The 22064-nt window shown below is 39.0% G+C and overlaps 1 protein-coding gene and 1 long non-coding RNA gene across 2 annotated transcripts in view; both read left to right on the top strand.

Annotated features, from left to right (window-relative positions):
- ANO4 (anoctamin 4) overlaps positions 1 to 18704 on the top strand; it is a 185058-nt gene extending 166354 nt beyond the window's left edge. The window contains exons 23-26 of the mRNA XM_090275360.1: positions 744 to 891; positions 6158 to 6277; positions 16935 to 17040; positions 18513 to 18704. Coding sequence (XP_090131486.1) covers positions 744 to 891; positions 6158 to 6277; positions 16935 to 17040; positions 18513 to 18704 — 566 coding nt within the window. The remainder of the gene's footprint in view (positions 1 to 743; positions 892 to 6157; positions 6278 to 16934; positions 17041 to 18512) is intronic.
- Positions 18705 to 19764: 1060 nt separating this feature from the next.
- Positions 19765 to 21824, top strand: LOC150011183 (uncharacterized). Its single transcript, XR_016510645.1, has 2 exons — positions 19765 to 20997; positions 21077 to 21824. It is a non-coding gene; the product is annotated as an uncharacterized LOC150011183 (long non-coding RNA).
- Positions 21825 to 22064: the final 240 nt, after the last annotated feature.

Raw genomic sequence — 22064 nt, 5'->3', positions numbered from 1 at the left:
AAATTTTATTGTTTTTCATTTACAGTTGTCCCAGTTTTTCCCCCATTGCTTTCCCCTGCCCCGTCCACCTACCCCCACTCCCACAGTCAGTCCCCACCCTGTTGTCCATGTACATGAGTCCTTTATACTTGTTCCTTGTCTAGACCCTTCCCCTTCTTTCTTTGGTCTTTGACTAGAGATGCTGAGTTGAATCAGGTGCAGCCTCTTGAGAGCTGCCTGAGATCAGAGACTGCATTTTTATTCATTTCTGCATCCAGTGCTTAGTACAGGGCAGGCAGGTGTTCAGTCAATCTGTGGGGAAGAGGATTGAGTGTGGATATATTTGGCTCACAGTGGTCTTTAAACTGCCGTATGAAATAAACACACATTCTGTGAGCACCTACCCTGGGTCAGTGTGTCAGGAACTGGGCCCACAAAGATGAGCCAGAGGGACCCTGTGTCTACATTGAGGAACTGGTGGCAGCGTAATATCAGAGGGGGGTTTTGGTGCCTCATCATTGACCAGAATTCTCTACTTGTGTCTAATCCTGATTGAGTTTTTAAGTCATGAGCATTGGCACTTTAATGGACACTCCTTTAATGCCAAGGTGTTTGCAAGTACAAAGTATTCATGTTTGCAAGTGTCAGTACTTGGGAAGATGAAAGGACCCTTGGAAAGAACTCTTGAAAAATAGTTACCCTAATTAATTTCATATTACCTCTGCTGTGTGTCTGGAATTAATACAACACTTCTCTTTGAATAGGAATTTGGTATGGAATTCTTGAAGGCATTGGAATTCTCTCTGTTATTACAAATGCATTTGTCATAGCGATAACATCTGACTTCATCCCTCGCTTGGTGTACGCTTATAAATATGGACCTTGTGCAGGCCAAGGAGAAGCTGGGCAAAAGTAAGTTCGCTATAAAACCATCATGGAATCGCCATTGCCTGGCCATTGTGTGGTGGTAGACACTCAGACAGAAGCCTCTGCAGTGGAGCACGTAGAACACAAAACAAGGACAAGAAGTCCAGTGGTGGGGAGGTGAAATTATTATATAACACTTTCAGCCAAAGTGAACACATCCTGATCTACTGAAGGGATGAGAGTCAGACTAGTTTGAAATGAAATCCACTGTGAGGGCAACAATGAATCATTTTCCCCATCTCCTAAACATAAATTCAGAAATGTGTGATGTGGTATTGTAATGTGTGTAGCAGAAGAGCAGTACATGATGTAGTGTATGTTTTGCCATTGTTATGAGTTTGTAAAAGGATAGTTACAATCTGATACCCCTTGGGTCTTTATATGTATGTAGACTCTGCAAATTCTACATGGGAAATGCATAACCATGTGCTGAGTACCCACCGGGTACTCAATACATATTTGTGAAATAAGTAACTGAATGATTATTTCCTGGCTATTGACCTGACTGGTGTCTATGTTACCACAGGCAAATTGGGTGAACTTAACTCCCAGGGAGCTCCATTCTGTGGTATCACCTCAGCGAATACCAAAGTCAGGGCTCTGTATTTCCCGTCAGATAAAGCCTTGGCAAAATTATAGCATGTACCATAGCGTTCATTGCTATAGACTTGGGGAAAAGACAGAAAGTATTAACTTACTTTCATGGAAGAGAAGTCCGTATCTGGGTAATGTCAAAATAATTAATACAATTTATGGCATTTACGTGTCTGTGGGTCAGAGTGGGGTGTGTGTTTGGATCATGGGGTCTTTTCAGTGCCCCATAAATCATTCCATGTGCGCTCCTGCCAACTCATATAGGCAGCCCTGCCTTCTGGCTCACTGGTCTGAGCCAAATTGAGTCTTTCTCTAGAGCCATTGTAGTTCAGGTAGCCCCAAGAATTCAAGTGTCACTGAATCAAAACAACTGAATTAGTGTACACCTGGCCTAGGCTCAATTTCATTAATCCTATGTAAATGTTCTAAGGCATAGATGATCAAATGCAATAATGCTCACAGGCCAGCTATTTGAAGAGGCTTTTATAAAGTTCTTTACAATATTAACTATGTGGCCATTAAACACTAATTATGTAGCAGCTTTTAATGAGCATACCATCCCATTTTAAGAGAGATTCAAAGATGTGTGTTGTACTACCCACGCATTTCTTTCTAATTGTGACCATTGTTCAACATTCTCTGCTTGACTTAGCCTAGAAAAGCTTACCTTTGTTCAAACCAGTTTCACATATGTTTTGCATCTGATTCTCAAAACAAACCTGGGTCATGCATTATTACCCTTACTTTGAAGAGTGGAGATTAAGAGAAGTGAATCCGGAATCACAGGGCAGTGTAGCTTCCACATGAATGTACTAAGCCTAACCCCATGCCTAAGCTCATGCTGTGCTCTCCATCCTGAGCCACACAGCCCTCGTGGCGTTTGCCAATAAGTGGCTCTCCAGCTCATCGAACATACTCCCTGGTGGGTTAAATCCCAATGGCTATTTCAGTTCTTTCCCTACTCCAAATATGGTGAAACCTGTCTTGTTTGGGGGAGAACCAAAAAGTAAAGTGGAATATATTCACACAGTTATAGTAAATCAGAACTTTTGAATATTAACAGCCTGTTAGATTAAGACAGCATTCATAATGCTTAAAGTATTTATCTAATCGCCTTCTTATTTCAGCTTTATTGGGCTCTCTGGGGTTTTTTAATAACCTTTCTCTTTGACTTGAGAATCTTCTGCTGCTTTTAATATTTATAGCTCTACCTTTTATCTTCTAATTCTAAAGGAGTGCATCACCACTAAACCAGTATGACAAAAAAAATGTTAATGGGATTTGTTTAAGAATAAAAGATCCAAAATATGAATGAGAAAAGATAGGAAAGAAAAGATTTCTCAGTGACAAAAACATAAACATGAAGGGGATGAGTATTGTAGTAATTTTAGAATATTGACCTTAAGTCACCATCAGCTTAAAACTTCTATAAACATAGCTTGGTATATATGTGAGACACATGATAAACACAAACCAAAAATCTCCAGGAGATATACAAGAAATAGAGAAAGGAATCTAAACATGAGAGTATGGAAAATAACATACAGGAGTAGAGAGCAAGAGAACAATAAGGGAACAGAGAAGAAAAATAATCAGAAAGCAAAAAAATCTGCAAAAGTACATACCGATCAATAATTGCTTTAAGTCTAAATGGACTAAAATGCTCCAATCAAAAGACAGAGGGTGGCTGGATAGATTTTAAAAATGAGACGTGTACCCACTTCAGATTGAAAGACACACACAGACTAAAAGTAAAGAGAAAGGAAGGAATTACCTACAAACAGAAACAAAAACAAATAAACAAAAAAGCTGGAGTAGCAACAGTTTTATCAGACAAAATAGACTTTAAAACAAAGGCTGAAATGAGACTAAGAAGGCCATTTCATAATCGTTAAGGGCTCAGTCCAATAAGAGGAAATAATTCCTCTAAACATTTATGCACCCAATGTTGTTGTTGTTGGCAGCCGTCCGTCTCGAGAGACGATGGTGTAGCTTCTTAAGAGTCTATCTGCACCGCCGAGAATGGCTGTGCAGTCCGACTCGGGAGTGACACAGTATCTGTCTCCTCCCGTGTTGAATCAACGCTGGAGTGTCCTCTCCAGTGAAGCTGAAGCTACAGAGCCTGGGCAGGGTGATATGGAGGGTCTGCTGTTGCCCATGCAGCAGACCCCCCCTCTCTTTGCAGCTGAAGGATCCAAGGGAAAGACGGAGTCAATACAGCTTGGCTTCAGGTGCGCCGCAGGAGTTGCCGGTGTTGACTACAACGTCAAACCGCCTTAGGGACTCCGGCTCCGGATTTTCTGTCGGGGTTTACTCCCTTAGCCTTTCCCCTGAAGAGGTATGCCGCAAGGCAGCGGAGGTTTTTTGGAGTCAGAGTTTTCCTTCTCTGATGTGCCCTGACTGGAAGATCGAACCAGCGACACTTAGCTCGCAGGCCGACGCTCAATCCACTGAGCCAAACCAGCCAGGGCACCTAAATATATAAAGCAATGTAGGAGCACCTAAATATATAAAGCAAACACTGACAGACCTAAAGAGATAGTAATACAATAATAATAGGGGTTTTAACACCCATTGACATCAACGGATAGATTATCCAGACAGAAAATCAAAAGAAAATGGTGGTTTTAAATGATAAATTAGACCACATGGACTTCATTTACCTTTTTGGATATTTCACCCAACAGGAGCAGAATATACATTTTTAAGTGCACATGGAATATTTCCCATATGGACAACATTTTAGGCCACAAAACAAGTCCCAATAAAGTTAAGAATACTGAAATCATAATCTTCACCAATCACAATAGTAGGAAGCTATAAATCAGTAACAAGAAGAAAACTGAAAAACATGAACACATGGAGGCCAAATAATGTGCTATAAACAATGAATGGGTTAGCAATCAGATCAAGAAAGAAAGAAAAAAATAAACAAAAACAAAAATGAAAACAAAACAACCCCAAATCTCTGAGACACAACCAAATCTGTTCTAAGATGGAAATTCATAGCATACAGGCCTACCTCAAAAACAAGAAAACTTTTTTTAAAAAGTCTAACTTTATACCTAAAGGAACCAGAAAAAGAACAAACAAAGCCCGAAGTACCAAGATGGGAGGAAATAATAAATATCAGAGCAGAAATAATTGAAATACAGTTTAAAAGAGCAATAGAAAAGATCAGTGAAACTAAGAGCTGGTTCTCTGAAGAGATAAAGGTGATAAACCTTTAGCCAGTCTCATCAAGGAAAGAAAAAGGGGAGATAGAAAGGACCCAAGTAAAATAAAAAATAAAAGAGAAGTGACAACAGATGGAACCCATGTGCTCTCAGAACTGTGTTCATGTCATCATTTGGGTTTAGTGGTCAGCAACTTGGGATGGTCACACCAGTTAATGTTAATAATGAGTGTGTAAAGACCATGACTTATTCAATCAATCAATAATTACTAATGACCTCCTGCTAGGTACAAGAAGTAAATAAAATGAATTAATAATAGCCACTCACATTTATTAAGATCTTGCTATAAGCTGAGCACTATATCACTTACTTCGTATATGTGTATCATTTCGTTTAATCCCCCTAATGACCCTATGAGGTGGGGACTTTCATCACTTAAAGAAGTTACATAATTTTCCAAGATTACATACCTAAAAAGCAACAGAGCTACAGTTTGACCCCAAAGCCCAAGTATTTAGTATTATAATATACTGACCCCAGGTACAGAATGAAAGACATGTCCTCAAGAGCTTTATAATCCCTGGGGGGTCTAGGCAGTAGTTTTAATTCCTGGTTCATTTCCGAAGCCTTGATAGAATCTCTGGTACTTTAGTTTGCCTCCAATCAAATCAACTAAATCAATATTACTGGATTCCTACACTGTATGAGACTGCCCTAGCTCCAAGGATACAAAAATATCCAGGACACCTGTTCTGCTTCAAAAAATTATAGTCCAAAGGAGAAGACATACATGTATGCAGCCAACTCTAGTTCAAGCTGTATGCCAATTGTGATGGATAGCAGCACCATAGGGAGGAGGGAATGAGTCTTCTCACAGGTGGTTAGGACATCCTCCCAGAAGGTGTGGCATTTCAGTTGGCTGTTGAAGGATGAGCACTGCTTTTACTTTTAAAGAAATGAGTAGGGAATCCCAACAGAAAAGGAAAACTGAGTAGAGGCATGAAAGCATATGATACATGCAGGGAATATATTCTGTCGTAACTGGCACAGATGTGATTTGGAGAGGGGGGACGATATATACATCAGTTATACTCGGCATTATGAGAACATACATATTCATTAATGAAGTAATGAGTTTATATGTGCGTGTGTATTGTCTCTGTGTGTGTCATCAATGAAAGGAGCAGCGACACCTATAATGTATGCTGATTATGCAGTGTTGTCTTTCACTTATTTCTCTGAGGCATTGACTGGGGTAGTGATGTTCTGTATGATGATTCTGCATAGAAATGAACAAAAGAAATGACTGTTCTTGATTCAACATACCCAGGGTTTTCTGGTGTACCCTAACTTGAGTGCTTATGATAGTGTAGAGCAAGCTAAAGGCATGCAAAACTGTAGCAAATTCTAGGAAGAGCCTTAAGTGAATTGGATGCAGAGGTAATAGGAGTTCTAATTATAGAATTTGCTTTCTCTTTTAGGTGCATGGTTGGCTATGTGAATGCCAGCCTGTCTGTGTTTCGAATTGCTGACTTTGAGAACCGATCTGAGCCTGAGTCTGATGGCAGTGAGTTCTCGGGGACTCCTCTCAAGTACTGCAGGTGAGCATGGCACACTTAACCTAAGTAGGGAGGTTTTACTCAGACATCCCTTTCTGACTGAGTTGGTTTAAAGCAGTTGTTTCAACCTTAATATGCATTAAAATCCCCTGGAGAATTTTTAAATCTGACATCTAGATCCAGGAAGTCCATAGAGTTCCAAATTAGTGACCCACACAGAGGTATTATAATAAAATGTCAAAAGTTAAAGACAAGGAGAGAATATTAAAAGCAGAAAAATAAAAACAATTTGTTACATACAAGGGCACCCTAATAAGAGTATCAACAAATTTTTCAGCAGAAACTTTACAGGCCAGGAGTGATGCAATATATTTAAAGTGCTGAAAACAAAAACCTCCAACCAAGAATTCTCTACCCAGCAAAATTGTCCTTCAGAGTTGGAGGAGATAGAGTTTTCTAGACAAGCAAAGCTAAAGGAGCTCAGCAACTCTAGACCAGACTTACAAGAAATGTTAAGTGGACTTCTAGAAACTGACACAAAATGGTTCAAATTACCAATAAGAAAAAATATAAAACTATAAATCTCACTGGTAAAGGTAAATATATAGAAAAGGTGGTAATCACTTATGAAATTAGTATGAAGCTTAAAAGGCAAAAGTTATAGAAGTAATTATAATGAAAATAATTAGTTAAGAGATTGGCCAGATTTAAAAGGATGTAAATAGTGACATCAAAAACATAAAACATAGCAGGAGAGCAAAAACGTAGAGCTTTAGAATATGATCAAATTGAATTTGTTATCGACTTAAGACTGTTATATGTAATCATTATGGTAACCACAAGCATATAGCTGGGTCTTTTTTTAAAATCCACTCAGACACTCTGTGTCTTTTGATTGAAGAATTTAGTCTACCTACATTTAAAGTAGTTATTAATAAGTGTACTTATTATCATGTTTTACTTGCTTTTTGGATGTTCTCTTGTTTCTCCATTCTTTTCTTTTCTTGCTGTCTTCCTTTGTGGTTTGATGACTCTCTTTATGGCGTGCTTAGATTAATTTCTCTTTATCTTTTGTGTATCTACTGTAAGTTTTTGCTTGTGGTTACCAAGCAAGGCTACAGGTAATGTCATACACAATGGTGAAAAGCTGAAAGCTTTTCCTCCAAGATCAGGAACAAGACAACATAATATTGGAATTCTTAGCTAGAGAAATTAGACAAGGAAAATAAATATAAGGCATGCAAATCAGAAAGGAAGAAGTAAAACTGTCACTATTTGCAGGTTACATATTATATATAGAAAACCCTAAGTACTCTACAAAAAAACTGATAGAACTAATAAACTCAGTAAAGTTGTAGATACAAAATCAATTTACAAAAATCAGTTGTGTTTTCATAACTAATAATAAGCCATCAGCAAAATTAAGAAAACAATTTCATTTACAGTTACACCAGAAAAATAAAATCCATAGGAATAAATTTAATCATGGTAGTAAAAGACCAGTACACTGAAAACTCTAAGACATTGATTAATATCATTGAAGAAATAAATGGAAAGATATTCAATGCTCATGTATTAGAAGAAATGGTATTGTTTAAATGTCTAGACTACCAAAACAAATGTACAGATTCAATGTAATCCCTATCAACATCCAATGACTTTTTTTACAGATATAAAACAAAGAATCCTAAAATTTGTATGGAACCGTAAAAGACCCCAAACTGGTAAAGAAGAACAAAGCTGGAGGCATCAGCTTTCTTATTTCAAACTATATTACAAAACTATACTAATCAAAAAAGTATGATATTGGCATAAAAACAGATGTACAAGTCAGTGGAACAGAATAGAAGGCCCATAAATAAATGATAATAAATTTATATATGGTCAATTTATTTATGACAAAGTAGCCAAGAAGATACTATGGGGGAAAGAACAGTCTTATCAATAAATGGTGTCAGGAAACAGGATGGCCACATGCAAAAGAATGAAACTGGACCAATATACCAAAATTAACTCAAATGAACTAAGTTTTAATATAATACCTAAAACCATAAAACTACAAGTAAAAGTAGGCAGTAAGCTTTTTGACATTGGTCTTGATGATGATTTCTTGAATCTGACACCAAAAGCAAAGGCAACAAAAAGAAAAATAAGTGGGACTACATCAGACTAAAAAGTTTCTACATAGCAAAGAAAACCATCAACAAAAATGAAACAGCAACCTACAAAATGGGAAAAACTATTTGTAAATCATATGTCTAACAAGGGGTATATAAAGGTCTCATAGCACTCACTTTGGCAGCACATATAATAAAGGACTCATCCAACTCAATAGCTAATAAATACATAAATATCGTATAATTTAAAAGTGGGCAGATGCTCTAAATAGAAATTTTTTCATAGAGGACAAATAGATTGCCAACAGGTACATGAAACTCAATATCACTAATCATCAGGGAAATGCAAATCAAAATCACAATGAGATATCACCCCATACCTGTTAGAATGACCATCATAAAAAATATGAGAAATAACAAGTGTTAGTGAAGATGTGGAGCCAAGGGAATCCTTATACACTGCTCTTGGGAATATAAATTGGTGCAGCTACTATGGAAGTTCCTCAAGAAATTAAAAATAGGACTACTATATTATTCAGCAATTCTACTTCTGGGTATTTATCTGAAGGAAAACAAAAACACTAACTCAAAAAGATATCTACATCCCATTTCCAGTCAAGATGGAGGTATAGGTAGACACACTTCACCTCCTTGCACAAACATAGGAGGGATCACAAGGACTTCCAGTTAATATGAAAGTGCAGGTAAACACACTTTGTCTCTTCATGCAACCACAGAAGGAATTACAACAAGATCTCAAAACTGATAACACCCAGAACCATTAGATAATCGAGCTGTATGGAAGTCCAACAACCAAGGATTTAAAGAAGACACATGCATCCAGACAAGTAGGAGGGACAGAGTCAACAACCAAGGATTTAAAGAAGATACATTCATCCAGATGGGCAGAGAGGTGGCATGGTGAGGAAAGGTGGCAGCAGCAGCAGTGACAGAACAGACAGGAGGGATACCTTCGGAGTGAGTGATCCCATCCCAAGACCAGAGTGCACAGCCCAGAGTTCCAGCACTGCTGGGAAGATAGACCGCCCCCCTCCCATTACATCTGGCTGTAAAAACCTGTGGGAGTTGAGTTGGGGCAGTGGAAGAAACTGCCATATTTTTGCTGCTTAAAGGGCCAGCATGGTCTTAGAATGTACACAAACCCACCCAATCAGTGATTCACCACCAGGGCAGCAGCTGAAAGGGCACCAGTCACACACAGAAGAAGTGACTGGAAACAGGGCAAGCACCGGATGAACCACCAGAAACCAGGTGATATTGTCCCCTCTCTGAGCCCTCACCACACAACCATAAAGCAGTGAAGCAGGTTGTCCCACCCTGGCAATTACCTGAGGCTCTGCCTCATACACTATACAGGTGCCTTTTCTACATAGGCCATGCTACTAAGACAGGACATAAAAGAAGCTCTACCTAATACACAGAAACAAACACAGGGAGGCTGCTAAATTGAATAGACAAATATGGCCGAAATCAAAGACCAGAACAAAACCCCAGAAAAAGAACTAAGCAAAACAAAGATAGGCAACCTATCAGATGCAGAGTTCAAAACATGAATTATCAGGATGCTCAGAGAACTCATAGAGTATGGAAAAAAAATAAAGGGAGAAATGAAGGTTACACTAAGTGAAATAAAGAATGATCCACAGGAAACCAACAGAGAAGGGAAGGAAGCTGGAATTCAAACCAATGTCTTGGAACATAAGAAATAGATAAACATTCAACCAGAACAAGAAGCAGAAACAAGAATTCAAACAAACAAGGATAGGCTTAGGAACCTCTGGAACATCTCCAAATGTACCAACATTGAATCATAAGGATGCCAGAAGGAGAAGAGGGAGAGCAAGAAATTGAAAACTTACTTGAAAAAAATAATGAGATGAAACTTCCCTAATCTGATGAAGGACATAGACATACAAGTCCAGGAAGCACAGAGAGTCTCAAGCAATTTGGACCCAAAGAGGAACACACCAAGACACATCATAATTGAAATGCCAAAGATTAAAGAGAGAATCTTAAAAGCAACAAGAGGAAAGCAGAGATTTACCTACAAAGGAGTTCCCATAAGACTGTCATCTGATTTTTCAAAAGAAACCTTTCAGACAGGAAGGGACTGTCAAGAAATATTCAAAGTGATGAAAAGCAAAAACATACAACCTAGATTACTCTATCCAGCAAAGCTATCATTTAGAATGGAAGGACAGATAACGTGCTTCCCAGACAAGGTGAAGCTGAAGGAGTTCATCACCTCCAAGCCAATATTACAGGAAATGTTGAAGGTACTTATTTGAGAAGAAGATCAAAACTATGAGCATTAAAAAGGCAACAAATTCACAGCTATTAACAACTGAATCTAAAACAAACAAAAAAAAAACCCTAAGCAAACAACCAAAGCAGGAACAGAATCATAGATATGGAGATTATTTGGAGGGTTATCAGCTGGGAGGGGGAAGGGGGAAATACAAGAGGTGGGGGGAGGTACAAGGATTAATAGCATAATTGGTAGGAACAAAATAGGGGGGTGTATTTGAAAGGGAGAAGCCAAAGAACTTACATGCATAACCCATGGACATGAACTAAGCGGGGAGGAGATTGCTGAAGGGAACGGGGGTACCAGACAGAGGGGGGCATAGGAGAAAAAATTAGGACAATCATAATCGTCGTCGTCGGCAGCCGTCCGTCTCGAGAGACGATGGTGTAGCTTCTTAAGAGTCTATCTGCACCGCCGAGAATGGCTGTGCAGTCCGACTCGGGAGTGACATGGTAGTATCTGTCTCCTCCCGTGTTGAATCGACATCTTGCGATGACGCTGAAGCTACAGAGCCTGGGCAGGGTGATATGGAGGGTCTGCTGTTGCCCATGCAGCAGACCCCCCCTCTCTTCGCAGCTAAAGGGTCCAAGGGAAAGACGAGTCAATACAGCTTGGGTTCAGGTGCGCCGCAGGAGTTGCCGGTGTTGACTACAACGTCAAACCGCCTTAGGGACTCCGGCTCCGGATTTTCTGTCGGGGTTTACTCCCTTAGCCTTTCCCCTGAAGAGGTATGCCGCAAGGCAGCGGAGGTTTTTTGGAGTCAGAGTTTTCCTTCTCTGACAATCATAATAGCATGATCAATAAAATATACTTTAAAATATCTGCATCCTGTGTTTATTGAAACATTATTCATGATAATCAAGACATAGAAACGACCTGAGTGTCCACTGATGAATAAACAGATAAAGAAAATATTGTGTGTGTGTGTGTGTGTGTGTGTGTGTGTGTGTAATGGAATATCACTCACATAAAAGAGAAGGCTATCCTGCCATTTGCAACAACATGTATAACCTTGAGGGTATTACACTAAGTGAAATAAGACAGAAAAAAACAAGTATTGTGTAATCCCACTTGTAGGTGGAATCTAAAGAACTTATAGGTTCAGAGAACAGATTGGTGGTTGCTGGGGTGGGGGATGCACCAAATGTGTAAAAGTGGTAAAAAATGAATGAGTTTCCAGTTATAAAATAAAGAAGGTGGGTGATGTAATGGTGACTACAGTTAATAATACTGTGTTGCATTTTTAAAAGTTGCTAAGGGGGTAGATCTTAAAAGTTCTCCTCACAGGAAAAAACAATTTTTTAAGTAACAACTAACGGCAGAACCCACAGCGGCAGCAGACATTGCAGCTAGATTTTACCCAAAGGGCTTTTGCTGAACCAGATACACTTGAGCTTTGTATTTCAAGGTTTTACCGGAAGTTGAAAGAAAAGAGAAAAATGGCTAGCCTATGAGTATGAATGTAAATATACACCACATAAAACAACAATATATTCATACCGAGACCTATTTTATAGCAATGAAATAAATTAGCTACATGAAACAGCATGGGTGAGTCTTACAATAGTTGCATGAAACTGAAAAAAGGCAAGTGTCAGAAGACGACATACAGTATAACATCCTTTCTAGAAAGTTTGAAAACAAACAAAACTACACAGTAAAATATTCTGACAGATGGATATACACATACATACATAAATATATGTTAATTATAAAAATGAAATTCAGGATAAGGGAATTAAGGGAAAGAGGGAGGAGCACAGACGTCGATGTAAGTTTCTGGTCATGTTTTAATTCTTGGGCCAAATGAAAGATTTACAAGAGTTCATTATATTCTTAAAGTAGCATATAAATGTAAAAGTTAGAGAAAAACAGCATAAATAGGCCAATTAGGTTAGTTATAAAAATTTAAGTTATGATTAAGCCAGTTCTGAGCATCTGAGGGCCCAAATAATGTTATACAGAAATGCAAAGAATGAATAGTCAAGACACTTTACCTTATGTTAGACATAGTATAAAATTATGGTAATTAAATGAGGGAAATGGGAAACAGGGGCATCTGTAATAATGTCAACAATAAAAGTAAAGTATATAATAACAATAATCAGTGTGGTGTTGTCAGAGGGAACAGATAAACAGAAAATGGAATAGAATTGAGAACTCAAAAATAAATTGCATAACCAAGATGTAATCACAAATAACACGGTATGATTCCATTTCTCTGAGGTTCCAAGCAGACAAAAATAAGCACTGTTTTATTTAGGAGCACTTGCATAAGTAGCATAACTATAAAGAAAAGCAGAAAATTACTACAGTTACCTCTCAGGGTGTCTGGAATTGCCAGTGAAACACTCCTAAGCTACTGACCACATTCCAGGTCTTAACTTGGATGGGGGTCGCATGAGGTTCATTTATCATTCTTTCAAATGCACATGGACTTGTATTTTTACAGTTTAAAAATGGGAATACCTTAACTATGCCCAGTGCTAGAAGAATGATGTTTGCAAGCTGGTCATCCATTTCTTGAGAAATGAAAGCAGCTTTAGAGAATGCGCTAATTTAAGTCAAAAGGGAACATCCCAGCTTTTCCACATGTAAAATTGAAGCCAAGGAATTGAAAGTGTTACTTTCTTAAAGGAAGTGTTATTTTATGAAAATAACTCTGACTCACTTGAAAAACATTCCTCCAAACATTAGCAACACTGGAATACTTAGGGCCTTTGAAGGTACTAGACTGAAAAATTAGAGGAGTAACACTTTGATTTAATTAGCTTTGAAGCTTGGCTTTCTGACTCTTTCTACAGCAGGACAGGGAAGTATTTTCTTTGTACAAGTGCCAGGGAACATGTAGCTAGTCATTATGCAAATAAATAGCACTGCATCCAAATCAGAGACATGGGGCACACATGAAACCTGAGTATGGTCCTCCCTCAAACCTCTGCCTCATGGGAAAGGCCAGGGGGACGAGGGGTGGGCTGGACCACTTGCAACAATCAGAAAACTAATACAAGAGTGGGAGTCCAAAATTTTAAAAGCAGGGTGAGATGGAGACCCTAATTTTGTTGGTAGGGAAAACTGATATCCAGAGTAACTTCACGTATTAACCAAGATCATATTAATCAAGCAAGCCCCAAACTTGGTTCCGGTGTGCTTGCTTGCCTGTGCATAATTCTGGAGGCAATGAATCAGATGACAGCCAGCTCATTAGCACCAGTGATCTTTAATTCCCTTAGGATAACGATAAGAAATTGTTTTAACTTCATTTCTGTTGACATTATTACAGATGTCCCTATTTTCCCCCCTTTGTCCGCCTTCACCCAGCCCCCACCCCCCTTTCCCTCGGGCCATCACTACACTGTTGTCTGTGTCTGTGGGTCATGCATGTATGTTCTTATCTAGTCCTTTCACCTTCTTTCATCCAGTCCCCTCCTCTTGGATTTTTATGGTTTCCCAACCTGCATTGAAGTCTTTTATTCACTTCGAGTTTGTTCTCATGTATGGTATAAGTTAGTTGTCTAATTTATTTATTTATTTATTTGCAATAGAAAGTTTTTAGAGAGAAACTTGACTTTATGTACAGCGAGTTCAGAGCAGGAAAGCCAGGAACCTGCTGCTTCTGAAGACTGAAACTTCTTCACAATTTCACAGCGTCTGAGTTTTGTCCTCAGAACCTAAGCGTCAGCATAGGCACATTGTACTCTGCTAGGCACAGGTTAGCAGCCCTCTCCGATGGGTCCACCAGTGGGTATACATTACACAGAAGCTGAAAAAACAGATGCATATTCTCAACAACTGGATCCTTACCTAGAAATTATCTAAAATGTTGCTAAATCACTAGAGCCAGGAATGTATTTTCTAATATTAAAAAAAAAATGTAAAGAACATTACTTTTTAAAATATTAAAAACCTATACATTAAAATGTAAAATCACCACCTAAAAAAAAAACTGTTTTCACTTTGCATATTATATGTGTACCATTTTACAAATAGACGTGTTAGTTTTCATACTATACTTAATAGTTGATTGATAGATTCAAATCTGTTCAGCTGTGCTGAATAAATGAACGTATTTGCTATGAATTTGTAAGAGGAATTTTAAGAACTTTAAGAATGACACATCTGAATTGTATTTTCTGGAAGTAGTCAAGAAAAATTCATGGTTTTCCACCCAGTGAATTTTAGACGGGATCAGAGGAGGAAGAGATTGGTCAAAACTCTTCAAGCGAATGGCCAAACAGGGTCTAAGAAGCTGGGAGGCGGAGCCGCCAAGAGGCTTAGAGATGGGAGCAGAGGAGAGAGAAACAGGAAAGGGGCCAGCCAATGGGTCCTGAAAAGACTGTCCTATTCTAGTGACTATGACTGTGGAAAAGGTTTAAGGAATCAATGAAGGTGACTCTTGAAACAATTCAGGCTCCCTCCTCATATATATACTTTTGTCTAAGAATCAACGACATGTGTAATTAAACGCATACTGTATTTTTTCTTCTAGAATATTTATTTGAACCATATTTGAAATACGGAGAGAGAAACATCAATTTATTGTTCCACTTATTTGTGCATTCTTTGGTTGATTGTTATATGTGCCCTGACTAGGGGTCAAACCCATAACCTTGGTGTATCAGAACTATGCTCTGACCAACTGAGCTACCTGGCCAGGGCTTATCTTAATTGCAGAAAATAATTCCTGGTTCTTTAAAAAAAAAATTTTTTTTTTTTTTCTTTTTTAGAGAGAGGAGAAGGGAGGGAGAAAGAGAGGGAGAGAAACAATGATCACTTGCCTCTCACAGGCCCCTAACTGGGGATCTGGTCCACAACTCAGGCATGTGCCCTGACCAGGAATCAAACTGGTGGCCTTTGGGTTTTAGGGATGATGCCCAACCCACTGAGCCACACTAGCCAGGGCCAATTCCTGGATCTTGACTCGCTGTTCTATTAAAAAAGTAAAAAGAAGTTAGAATAGTCCAAGCAAACTTTTAGTCCTGAGTAAAATTTTCTCCCTAAAATTTCAGGCATTATTATTGGACCGATGACAAAAACAGATGGTGTAATTACATAGTAGAAAGAACAGTATTTTAGATGATTACCTAATCCTCACTGTCATATAACCAACAGAAGATACTAACAGATTCATTCTTTTTTTTTTTTTTAACTGATTCATTCTTAATTTCAGACCAGGTACTCACCATAAATATCACTTTACTGACAAAATAATTATGGTATATTACTACTACAATTCATAGAAACTAATAATATATAATAAAGAAGAGTGTGATGATAACAATAGTGAAAGCTCATATATTTTTAGTCCTTGATACTTTTCAAAGATATTCTGAATAGAAATTGTCCTATATCCTCCTATGCAAATTAGTGCTGACCTTAAGGTTAAGTACTATATTATATAAGAATATGGATAATCATAATTTTTATTCAGACAAGGGAATCTGGTATATCCAACAGCAGAACTATTGGAATAGCCAGTATTTTCAGATCTTTTCACATTTCTAGAGCTTATGAAAAGAACACTGGATTCAAAACACATAAAAACTATATGATGTTGCGAGAGTCACTTTTCAATGTTCCCACCTGTTATAATAGGAATGGTATGGTAAAGATAAAATGAAATCACATGGATTTAAGTTCCTAGGATAATGCTTTACCCCTAATAAGATGCTCAAGAAACATTTGTGGAATTTGATGCTGACTCACAAGTTACAATTGGAGCATATATTAGGAAGGAGTTTTTAATGACAAGTGGCAGAAATTCCGTATAGACTGACTTAGAATGAAATTCATTTGTTAAGGCGCTGGGAGGTAGGAGGGGTGATATTGACGTAAATAATGGCTGGCTCCCAAGCCTCTAGTCATTAAGATACTGCCTCTCTGTTCTATTGGCTTCATTCTCGAGTAGGCTCTCTCTATAGTTTGTAATGGCCACCGACAGCTCCAGGCTCTTCCTTTCTGTGGGCTTGGTGGTAATTCGCTAAGTGTCCATCTGACAGAAGTGCTGGTGATGAGTCTCACTGATCGGGTCTGGCTCATCTTCTGAGCTTGGGTCAGGGGAGGGGGTGAGCCCTGCCCAAGCCACACAGATGAGTCCCCAGAGGAGAAGAGATATTCTTTTATCAGAAGAAGAATAAAACATTGCTGGACAAGCAAAACATCAGAAGCCTAGGGTACAGAAATGGGAGTGAAGGATACATGGAAGTCAGAAAAATCATAGTTTGGAATGTGACATTCTCCTGTATACTTATAGATACCGAGACTACCGGGACCCTCCTCACTCACTGGTGCCCTACGGCTACACACTGCAGTTCTGGCATGTCCTGGCAGCTCGACTGGCCTTCATCATTGTGTTTGAGGTCAGTTTCCTCGACTGTTCCTTCGTACTCTTTGAAGATGATCCTGATGCAGGTGTTCAAGGGCCATAGTTTGGAAAACAGTGAACTGGATATTACAAGTGGCCGCCTCTGGTTGGGTAGCATTATGACTTTACTTATGTTTAAGCATACAAATAAATATTCATTACCTAAGACTCAAAATGGACTTAAAAAATGTAATTATACAAAAGTATAGTCTACCTAGTAATTGCATGTATTCTGTGTCAATAAAAATATATTACCTATTTCCTTTTAGTCTTTAAGAAAATTGCTGCTAAAAATAGTTTGCATTTCTATAACTGTACTCATAAATAGAAATTGCATCTCCTGTCACATATATTAAAGCTAAATTAACACAAGCCAAGTCTGCATTTTGGCTTGGACTAGAAGCTTCCTAATACTTCTTTGAAACTATTCCATCACTGTTTTTTTTTTTTTTTTTCCTTCACTCCAGGGAACCAAGAATGATAATATTAAGCTGATTTTCCCTGGGAATTAGCTTATCAATGGCTCAGTCCCTCTTTAAAAACTTTTTTAACCCATCACTGTCTTAAAATTTCTCAGGCAAAATAAAAACAGAGTTGCATTAGGTTATTTGGCTTATCAACTAGAACTTTCCATTTCTTTTCAGCATATCATAATTGAACTGTTTAAAAATACTAGGAATATACAGAGATCTTCTTAATTGGCAGGATCATAAGCCATCCAGCAGTCATCACATTTACCAAGTTTTAAATAAAATTAAGAATACTTACTGGTATTGTTTGAACATGATTGAATATTTATTTAAAACTTTAGAATTGTAAGGGCATTTAAAATTGTCATCTGGTACTTTATTGGTCACCGTCATATAGGTGAACAGAAGTGACAATGATTCTAGAGTTTTGGCTATTAGCTTTGCAGGTAAAGAACTTGTGGGAGTTTACCTGCCCCAAACGTTTCTTCCTGAAATGGTCACTTCTCTAAACTCATTGATAATTCTTACAATCCAGATCAGCAGAGTATTTATTGATCTACAAAGCATCTTTTAAGCATTTTCTTATAATTTTCACAATAATACCCATTTTGTAGATGAGCAAATTGGGACTCAGAGTAACTTATCCTCCAGTAGATAAGACAGCTCTGAAGTAGTAAAAGCTACAGAGCTGGGATTCAGACCCAGGTTTTCTGATTCCACAGGATATGTTCTTCTGGCCTTCGCATTCTTTGACGTCCTTTTCTGACTTCTCTTCTCATTCCCTATGTGGTGCCATCAGACCAAGTTCAGTTCTCACCTATCCCTAGATATTCTTTGCTCACACACACACCTCCCCTGGCCTCACCCCACTTTCCCGACACTCGAGGGGCTCCATGTCCCTGGAGCGAGAGGAGTTCTTGAGCCAACTGCCAGCGCTCTTTCTGGCTAAGGATAGACGGTAGCCCTGACTCTGTTGCTTTCTCCTCTGTGTTTTTAGCACCTTGTGTTTTGTATAAAGCACCTCATTTCATACCTGATCCCAGACCTCCCAAAAGATCTAAGGGATCGAATGAGAAGAGAAAAGTACTTGATTCAGGAGATGATGTATGAAGCAGAACTGGAGCGTCTCCAGAAGGAACGAAAGGAAAGGAAGAAAAATGGCAAAGCACACCACAACGAGTGGCCGTGATCAGGTGGGTGAGAGGGGCGCTCATGGTCAGAAACCTCTCCTTGGTTGGGAGGGGGAGCTTTAAATGCCCTGAATCAAAGCTTGCTGTCGTTTTACTGAGAAGGATCAAAATAATTCCTTAGATGCTTCCAAATCCAGCCTGGTTCCTACTTTAAATGTAAATTTAACTTGTTATTCCCGTTACACACAACACGTGCAACTCTTCTCTGCTTTCATGCCACGCTCTGGCCAGTCAGTCAAGTTCTTCATGAGTTGGCCTAGGTGTTCTCTGAAATCAGCCTTGTCCCTTCTACTCCGGCCTGGCCATGCTCTTTAACATTCCCAGGGCCATATGGCCCTTCTTTCTAGTTAAAGTCACCTTTTCATCTCACCCAGGATGACATTCTCTCCATCACCCACTTACTGCTGGCTCCCAGACTGATCCATGTCAAGCCATATCCTCCAAGAAGTTTCCCTGGACTTAGCCCATTGAGACTCATTTCTTATGAACTTCTCTGGTTATTGCATCAGTACGTGTGTTGGCGTATATTGATCTGTATTGCCAATTTATGATTTCTCAAAGAGTTATCAGGCTTCCTCAGCACAATTGTAAGCATCTCTACAAAAAACTCTATGAATGGTAATTTTATTTTTACAACTTGTTAGCACAATGTTAATTAAGTACATGGCACCCATTTAAATTCAATTAGTAAAGTTTGGATGGATTACAGATAAAAGCATTGTACGAAAATTCCATAATGTTCCCACATATCTTATCAAAAAGTTCTTCTGAAACCTTCATTCTGGCGAGTCAATTACTACTGTATCCTTGGACAAGTCACTTATCTTCCCGGGGCCTCCGTTTCCTCAGTGATAGAATAATTAGATAAGCTCTCAGTTTTGATATTTTGTGAAATGAATATTGTAGCATTTCATTTTGCCTTCCTTGCCCTTCATTTCTCTCCACTTGTTTGAAGACTAACTTCGAAAACATTTTTCCAAAATTTGGCCTCTAAAAGGAAAATGAGATATACAGGGAAAAAGGTATGGGTTTTTTTTTCACTTTTCATAGAGGTGAAGATGTACCAGATATCTGTAGAAATGCTTGTCATTAAATTAGTGAAATTTTAAGAGTCCAGGAAGTTATCATGCATTGGATTTAAGAGTGAACTTGGAGGACCTCACCTAGGCCCCCGGCCCACAGCAGTAACAGTGGTATAGCGATGTTGACTGCTGGCCCTGCCTCGATCCCAAAGTAGACCTTGGCTTCCCCAAAGGCAAGAAATGTTTTGTTATTTAGTAATTTTACTGTTTTCCTGATCTTCCATTTGGCTATACGTCTTTTGGAAAATTACTTAATTTTTCTGAGCTGGCTTCTTTGGCAGAACTAATATGCAGTTCAAATAGTCACTGTATGTGAGACAATTCCTATAGAATACTGGAAGGGATTTGTATTTTTGCTATGCATTGCATCATAGTCCACCAGATCCTAGACCTGGCTTTTCCATTCTCTGCCAGTATGACCTGGGGTGTCTTTGAAGTGCATTGATTTCCACATTTGCAAAAGTGAAGAAGTTGGACTAAACCATACTTTAAGAGCCTATTCTGCTTTACCCTTCTGGGATTCTATAATTTGCCCAAATCCCTGGCTCTCCCGCCTATTCTAATTATCTCTTCTCTGGCTCTGCCCAGCCTTGGAGGAGAACGGCTGGCTGCCAGACAGCTTTAGTCGAGGTGGGAAGCAGACATTAGTGAAGAGAATTGCTCCCGGGAGCTCCAGGGACCAGACACTAAGGCACAGAGGTGGCATTTTCTACACCTCAGGGCTGCGCTGCACTGCAGGGCCAGTAACCAGCTGGGAGTTTCTTCTGGCCTCATCATTATGTGCTTTCTCCCTAACAAGGCCATTTCTAAGTTTTGCTTAGACGCATAGTGTTTGGCCCTGGCTGGTGTGACTCAGTGGATTGAGCATCAGCCTGTGAACCGAAGGGTTGCCGGTTTGATTCCCAGTCAGGGCACAGGCCTGGGTTGCGAGCCAGGTCCTCAGTTTGGGGTGTGCAAGAGGTAGCCACACATTGATATTTCTCTCCCTCTTTCTCCCTCCCTTTCCCTCTCTCTAAAAATAAACATATTTCTAAAAAGAAAATAAATAAAAGCATAGTGTTTATCTGTCTCTACTCCCCTAACAGTTGACACGATGTCACCTTGCTTCTGACTGACTCAGTCTGTTCCTCTGTAAAGCAGGCACAATAATGTTTATACCATACATGACTCCGTTTGGGGTTACAAATTCTGTGAACGCCTTTGATTCACGGTGAGTACAAACCATTGCACTTGTATTCTTAAACCAGCGTGTGTATATAGGATTTTAATGCCTTCTTTTCCCTCTCCAGGTAATAGTTCATTTCCAGGCCAAGGACCTGAATTCTGTTTACTTCTGGCTGTGCAAAAGCACATTCGAGTGAATGACTAAAACGCAAGTGCAGTGCATGTCGCAGACACCGGCAGCGGCAGGGGGCCTCAGCCCCCTTCAAGGACTGCCTGAGAAATGGCCGTGCAGCCCGGCACTCAATCACTATCTCTCCATAGACCATTCTCGACCAAGCAAGCATGCACGTCATGGGCAGTTCATTCTCCAGTTTTTAAACCCAAGGGGAACTTGTCTACTGGGCCTGTTTTTCAGCCTGTTTGCTACCTTTTTTGCATTCTATCCCATGGGAATTTTACAAACACCGGGCTAAAAAGGGTATTCGGACCCCTGGACACACATTACTAGAATGTCATCATATGGTCACCCAAACAACACAAACAAGACCCTGTTTACAACTGTTTCTTTTTCTTTTCTTTTTTTAATTTCAGATCTTTCTGAGGAGATTCTTATATATGACATATCTATAGCTATGTGTATGGCCATAGATGTATTTCTGTGTGTACATATGTATAGTCATGTATTCTTACATATGTACATACAAGTACAGAGATATATAAAGTACATAAAAATTCCTTACTTGTAAATAGCCAAAAGGTACTGACGTGAATGATGAATTTTCACATTTAAATAGTCATCCAACATGAAGCCATGTTTAATGCTTGTACAATGTGATGCAATAAAATTTAAAATAAATTTATGCACATGAAATATTTTCAGCTGGATCTTCTGAAATTCTGTTGTAGTTCCTTCTCATAGAATTAGTGGAATCATGGCAGAGTGGAATCGAAAGAAAGGTCTGTCACTCCCCAACAGCCCTCAGAAATCCATTGACCCTGCAAGGAGATGCCATTTTTTCTTTCTAACCCACCTCTTCCATCTTGCTTCTTAGGGTACCATGCCAACTAATCAGAAGGAGCTTAGGAAATGCCATTGACACACTTTGTTGAGGA

The sequence above is a fragment of the Furipterus horrens genome, unplaced genomic scaffold (genome assembly GCF_987537825.1).
Source record: "Furipterus horrens unplaced genomic scaffold, mFurHor1.1.pri manual_scaffold_4, whole genome shotgun sequence".
NCBI classification, from domain to species: domain Eukaryota; kingdom Metazoa; phylum Chordata; class Mammalia; order Chiroptera; family Furipteridae; genus Furipterus; species Furipterus horrens.
This window is presented reverse-complemented; position numbering and strand designations above follow the sequence as displayed.